The 6,983-nt window shown below is 43.2% G+C and overlaps 1 protein-coding gene across 3 annotated transcripts; it reads right to left on the bottom strand.

Annotated features, from left to right (window-relative positions):
• Nucleotides 1–1,746: 1,746 nt before the first annotated feature.
• On the bottom strand, nt 1,747–5,774 carry LOC148028337 (pentatricopeptide repeat-containing protein At3g53360, mitochondrial-like). 3 transcript variants are annotated; one of them, XM_087690150.1, is made up of 3 exons: nt 5,012–5,033; nt 4,650–4,729; nt 1,748–4,542 (listed from the first exon to the last, which is right to left on the bottom strand). In XM_087690150.1, the coding sequence occupies exon 3, from the start codon at nt 4,518–4,520 to the stop codon at nt 2,751–2,753; it is 1,770 nt and encodes a 589-aa protein (XP_087546276.1). In that variant the 5' UTR covers nt 4,521–4,542; nt 4,650–4,729; nt 5,012–5,033; the 3' UTR covers nt 1,748–2,750. The 3 variants fall into 3 exon arrangements, with proteins under 3 accessions (XP_087546274.1, XP_087546276.1, XP_087546275.1); XM_087690148.1 differs by adding an exon at nt 5,595–5,774 and having other exon boundaries at nt 1,747–5,507; XM_087690149.1 differs by having other exon boundaries at nt 1,748–4,729; nt 5,012–5,774.
• Nucleotides 5,775–6,983: the final 1,209 nt, after the last annotated feature.

Here is a 6,983-nt window from a genome sequence, read left to right as displayed (position 1 = left end):
TTGGAGCCTCCACCATGATGTATTTGATCCCGCAGACCCATATGATACACTCAGGATTGGTCTGTAGTGGTTATTTCCCGATCCCCCAACTACTCTTGGCACCAAGGCGGATTGCGATGTTGCTGGGGTTATTCCCGAGACTAGGCTGTGCACCTCCGGGAATGGGCCTCTAGAGATATTGGGCCTTAGGGTCCAAGAGTTAGTAGTGTTGGTATTGAATCTGGTCTTGCTCCCTTTGGCTATTCTTCTCCCTTCTAAGTTAACTAGTCTTCCAACCATCCTCATGGCCTCGACTAAACTAGTTGGTTCTTATCTCTCCAAGTCTCTTCTGGACCATTCTTGCATGCCAAATAGAAATCTATGTAACTTAGTGTCAATGTCCATGTTGGGTAGCTGCAGCATCAACTGCTTGTATTTGCTAACATACTTCTTCAACTTTCCTTGTGTTTGCTTCAGATTTCTCCATTCATCTCTAACTTTGAATTTCTCCATCTTTGGGATGAAGTAATCTTTAAGTTCTTCTTGGAGTTCTTCCCACAAAAAGATATTGCGTCCTTGCTCCGATTCCAGTAGGTACCAACTAGCAATGTCTTCTTCCAAGTAGATGGTTGCCACTTCCCCCTTCCTGTCTTCAGTGATCCTAGTATACTTCAAGTACCTGTCAACTTCCGCAATCGACTTCTTTAAGATCAACCTATCTCTCTCTCCTTTGTGGGTTGGGGCATTTTGAACTTGCCATAGTCGTCTTTTGAACTCTCGCTCTCCTTATCTTTCTTATGGGTTTGTCTTTTATTTTTCTTCTTGTCCTTCATCTTACTGCCTGTTTCAACTATCTTCTCCCTTGTCTTTCCTTGTATCCTAAGCTCTCCTAGCTCTGTAACCCTACTCCACTTCTAGTTTTCTTCTCTTTTCCTCTGCTTCCTCCTCCATTTGCATGCTTCTCCAAATTGAGTCCAACAAGCTTGACATGATCTCCAATTACCTCTCTAGGCCGGCTACTTTCTCCTTTTGAGCTACTCTTCATTCTTGACCTCGACTCTTATTCCTCTTCAACTGTTGGGATGGGTACATTCTCTCTGTTGTCCTCCATGTTGTCGTGGAAAGCCGAGCCTCAGCTTTTGGTGTTGTCGATGCAAGAAAGCCACATTTCACCTTCGGATGGTGTTTGTGCTGCATAAAAACCGCGTCATATCTTCAAATGTTGACTTGTGTCAGGGTCGCTATGCTGAGAATCGTCAAGCCAAGGGTCCTCACAATGGGGGTCAATGCAACATGGGCAACGTGAGGCATCGTGACGTGATTTCTTTGGGGTCCTAGATCTCTCTTGCTTCTGTGAGTAATTCTTCACTCCAAGCAAGGGTTACTCTAATACCAAGTATAATGCACCTGCACTCGTTCACTCACTCGATATGACACAAAAAGGTAAACACAACATGTGAGATGAAAGTACACTTGCATTATTCGACGAAAGAAACGGTACAACATAGGCACATCCCAAGTCTATACCCTCATGACGCCGCACATAAGACAGTACAACATAGGCACATCCCAAGTCTATACCCTCATGACGCCGCACATAAGAGGGTTCACCAATAGGTATAGGGAATCACACATAGAGTGGAAAGCAAGGCTCAAAGTCACAACTCCCTATATAGGCGTTTTTGGTAGCAATGCCGTGGTATAGTTACAAAGCCCTCCCCTGCCCGCCCCCCACGGCCCCCCCCCTCCATCATCACACACACACCCACCCAACCTCTCCTTAATGTTTAGTATAGATAGATTGTGACAAGTGCCAAGGGCAATCTCTGATTGTCTCAATACGTTACATGATTTCTGTTCAAGAAAAAGTTGATGTTTGTCTCTAACAGTTTCAGCCTAGAAGAGATATATTGGAGTCAATCATTTGTTACTCTGTGGCTGTTAAGGGAGCACACCAAGTATATTTCTGCAAAAACAAGGCATTTGCATGGTACAGCACCCATGTGCAGACCAATCACAACTCTGTGCACAGTTTGAACCCGTGACTCAAAGTAATAGCTATCTCTATCTCGAGTGCAATCAACCAGATTTTCCCTTGGTATGCATATATTTAAAGTTACTACAATGTTTTGAACCTTGAATTACGAAGCATGAATATAAATTTTGAAATGCTCATATGTAGCGGAGCAGAGGTAGCCAAAAAAACATATTGAACAGTTACAGATGTAGAAACTACTTGCATAGGCTACCAATACATCTGCCGCACGATCTCTTGGATTTCCTTTCAAATCCTGGCGTTTGGAGCATATGAAAATATGAAACAATCATGCACATCTCGTAATGAGAATACCCTCATTTAAAATGTGTGCACGCATGTACCTCTTTTCTTGTAAAGCCTCTACTCTTTAGCCATAACCGTGTGCACGCATGTACCTCTTTTCTGGTAAAGCCTCTACTCTTTAGCCATAACCGTGAGTGATAGTTCTTGTTTGATGTAGGATGTAGGGTGGGGGTTTGAGCTGATTACCTGTTATTGTGTGAAAGTGAGCAGTTTCGTTTTAATGAAGCACTTTGGGATCCTAAGCTACGTTAATTAGTAGCCCGTTTCTCATTTGCAATAACTGAACATAAGAATGCAGAATAAAGATGCAAAGCAGGAAGTTTAGTCACCACCTGGAGCATCAAACCTCGTGACAAAGTCACATGCTGACCAAACCCCCTCCCTCCGTCCTTATAGAGATGCCCAACTGAACACACTTAACAAATGCTCTCTACTTATTCGTCAGGGTTGCTGAAACATTCCACCTACCAGTCACTGCATAGATGTTATACAGTAACAAGCGGGCTGCATCATTTTGAGGGTCAAGCTGAAACAGGTTATTTGCAGCTTGGTCTCCTCTCTCCACATCCAAGTGCATGCGGCAAGCATTTAGGAAGCTCATCCATGCTGGCACAGTTGCTTTAGAAGGTGACTCTTTTAGTATGACCTCAATCTCATCCAGCCGTGCAGCTCGTCCAAACAGATCAATCATGCAATTACAATGGTCAGTGCTTGGTATCAGCCCATGAACTCGGTGCATGGAGACAAAGCAATCTTGAGCCTCATCCAGCAATCCTGCATGGCTGCATGATGAAAGAACAGTTAGGAAGGTGACCTCATCAGGTGTAACACCTTCTAGCTGCATCCACCGAAAGAGATGCAAAGCCCGTGTCACATGTCCATGCTGAGAGTAAGCACTGATCATTGAATTCCATGAAGCCGAAGTTTCTTTGGCCATGCACTCAAATATCCGTTCTGCATCCTCTAAGCTGCCACACTTGTTGTACATGTTGATGAGAGCTGTTACTAAAAAAGCATCTGGAATTATGTCACTGCTCAATAGGAGATGGTATATCTTGTTGCCATCTTCTAAAGCAGCTAGGTTAGCACATGCATCTAGAAGACTGACAATTGTCACATCATTTGGCATCACACCATCTAACTGCATCCTGCTGAATACAGTCAAGGCCCGCCTTTCCAGCCTATGTTGGATGTATGCTGAAATCATGGAGGTCCAGGTAACTACATTCTTCTTTGGTATTTTGTCAAACATTAACTCTGCATTATTTAAGCTGCCACAGTTACTATACATACTTACCAAGGCATTGCAAACACCCAGCTGCTTATCATATGCAGTCCCAACAATGCAAGCATGTAAACACATCCCTTTAGCCAAACCCCCCTGCCCAAGACAAGCAGAAAATACATTAGAATAAGCAAATTCATCTGGAATGATTCCCTCCAACGTCATTTGCTGAAAATACTGTAGGCACACATCATGATGCCCATGTTGGCAATAAGCTGAGATCAAGGAAGTCCACAGAACCACATCCTTTTCAGTAAGTTTGTTAAAAACACCTGTGGCATTGTCAAAACTGCCACACTTGCCGTACATATTAATGAGGGCACCAGCCACCATAGGGTCTAACTCAAAAGCACTACCTCTAATGTAAGCATGCACTTGCTTGCCTTCATCTAGAGCTAACTCCTTAGTGCATGCTTCAAGTATGGTTACATATGTTGCCCTATCAAGGATCATGCCATTAAAGCACATCTCTTTGAATAATTTCAATGCATCCTTTCCATATCCATGTTGGGAAAAGGCTGCCAGTAAAGAATTACAAGATATAGTATCATGTTTGGGCATGTCAGCATAGATCATATTTGCTTTCGTAAAGTCCCCACACTTGCCATACATGTTTATGAGACCATTTCCTACCTCAATATCTGAATCTAATCCACTGGAAACAATCTGAGTATGTATCTGTTTGCCTTTGGTTAGATCAGCTTGACTAGCACATGCAGAAAGAATACTGACAAATGTCACATTGTTTGGAAGTACTCCTTCAACTTGCATTTGTTCAAGCAGATGGACAGCCTCTTTATGTAGCTCATGCTGCACATATGCTGAAATCAAAGTCGTCCATGACACCACATTCTGCATAGGCATCCCATGGAACACTCCTATAGCATCATGTAGGCTTCCACAATTTGCATACATGTGGATAACTGCATTTCCAACACTGACATCATGGCCAAATTCACTTCCCATTATGTAGGTGTGTACCCTCTTGCCACCAAATAAAGATGTTGGATTTGCACATGCATTGGTTAAACAAGAAAGAGTTACCTTATTTGGTATCAAACACTCCTTGAGCATGTTTTGCAGGAGTTGGATGGCAACATTGCCTTTTTCAAGTTGGATGTACGCTGCAAGCATAATATTCCATGAAACCACATCCCTTTCAGGCATACTTTCAAACATTTGGCAAGCATCATCCAAGTTGCCACATTTAACATACAAATTTACGATAGTATTAGAAACTAACACATCAGAAGTTAAGTTGCTTCCAAAGGAGCAAGAATGCAATCTCTTGCCTTCAACAAGAAGACATTCTTTGGCACATGCAGAAAGAAGGGTGATATATGTGAAGTTGGTGGGTGCCACAGCTTCCTGCTGCATGGATTGCAGAAACTGCAAGGCTTTAATACCTTGTCTAGCATGACTACATGCCGTGATCATGGAATTCCAAGCATCCGCATCATACTGTGGCATTTTCCTGAACACAGCCTGCGCTTCTTGGAGACTACACCACTTTCCATACATGTGAATGAGAAGCTTGGATAGAGACACATCCTCATCATATTTCATTCTCACAATGTGATCATGGACAGTCCTTCCTTCTGTTATGGCTCTCTCATTCGCGCAATACAATAATGTTGAAGCACAGGAAGCTATACAGGGCACCACTCCGTTGCTCTGGGATCGTGCCACACATGGGGACAGCTTGGGTGAAAACATGAGCTGAGCTAGATTTGAGCAGAAAGACCCTCCCAAGACCACGCTGACGACGAGAGACAAGGAAAAATTAACCAGAATTATGATTGTCCTCCTTTGTATTCCCCCAGAGTATGTAACTCAAGGCTTTGATGATTCAGACCATTGCAGGCACTGGCAGGTCCTCGCCTTCTCCGTTTCCATGCTACCCTGAAGATCAGACGGACAGGCATGGAAGTCCAGACCATGCTTGCTGCAGCGTATTTCGGAAGAACAAAGGAGAAGGCGAGAACTAACCTTCCCTTTGAAGCCTCGGTGGAGAGAAGCAATGCGGGAGCGTAATCTGAGAGTGCGTGCAGCTCGACGGACGCCATAGCTCAGCAGCGTCCGCTGTAGCGTTGTATGCTAAGAATTTAGATGCTAATAGATAGATTTGTACTAATAACTTCACGCCTTACATTATGAGTGAGTGAGATTTCCTCCACCACCAAATGAACTTGCTTGAGGCGATCTAGTATCACCATTTCAAGAGGTACTTCATCGACAACCTAGAGTTCTATTTTTTGTGAAGTTGAAGTTGCAATGTACCACACTCCCATATTTTGAACTGCACCAGCTCACACGGGTTGATTTGATGTATGTTTGTCATGGGCCTAAAGACCCAGTGTGACAAAGAAGACTCGAGCAAAACCACCACACCTTCGAGGCCCACTTTTGGCCACATGTCCCCATCACATGAACCCTCAAATACCCTTTGATTCCTAGTTTCCCAAGTGGCTTTCAATGTAACGACCCTAATTGTGTGAAAAGCCAATAGCTTAAGCCTTTCTAAGAACACATTTAAAGGGCAATGTGTCTGTTCTAGATAGATGACTCATTAATTCCTCCTCTCCATAGCTGCAAGTATCTTTCGATATCCCTCTTCCCTTGAGCTTACTAGTTGTAATGACGACTCCCATAACTATGTGCCAGATGAAGACTCTACCCTAGAACAGCAATTTGAGAACCCACAAGTTCTTTAATATTGCCTTTAGTCTATCCTCCTACATCTCCATTCAATCACCAAGCCTTTTCACCCTTTCAATCTCCACTTACTGTATGTAGAGCAACTTTCTAACCATGCAAGTTTTGACACCCTCCAAGATTTGATATTATATGCAAACAATGATGTCATACATTTGCCCCCCATCTTCAAACATAGTCTATCTAGACACCTATTAAGAATAGCACCATTTGACACGCTAATCACTCTATCAGAGTCACATAACTCCAAGCTTGCTAATAAGCCTTGGATAGGCTCCATCTTTCAACCCCCTTATGCAGGTCCAAGATTCTCCCATGGTCATCCAATTAGTGGGAAATTCTGTAAATAACTTTCCTTGCCAAGGCTAGACCTCTTCTTCCTAATGCCATAGCTAGGGGGGGGGGGTTTCGAATCCCATCTCCAAAACACATTTGCACACTAGTTGGTCCTTAGCATATAGGTTTCCCATATGCTTTCAATAAGAGCTTCTTCTAATTTTGATAATAGATCAAACACTAGCCCTTTAGCTTGCACTACGAACATAGATTGAGAATTAGAATGTTGTCCTTTTGAAGACCCCATTTGTGACAATCTCCTATTGTCAGTTGTGCCAAGATATCTCCACCATCATTATTGGCCAAGGGGTGCCATATTCCTAGCAT

This window comes from Lygodium microphyllum, chromosome 12 (genome assembly GCF_053477565.2).
Source record: "Lygodium microphyllum isolate KBCC chromosome 12, Lygodium_microphyllum_v1.1.10, whole genome shotgun sequence".
Classification (NCBI taxonomy): Eukaryota; Viridiplantae; Streptophyta; class Polypodiopsida; order Schizaeales; family Lygodiaceae; genus Lygodium; species Lygodium microphyllum.
The sequence above is the reverse complement of the archived record's forward strand: the minus strand, read 5'-3'. Positions and strand labels throughout refer to the sequence as shown.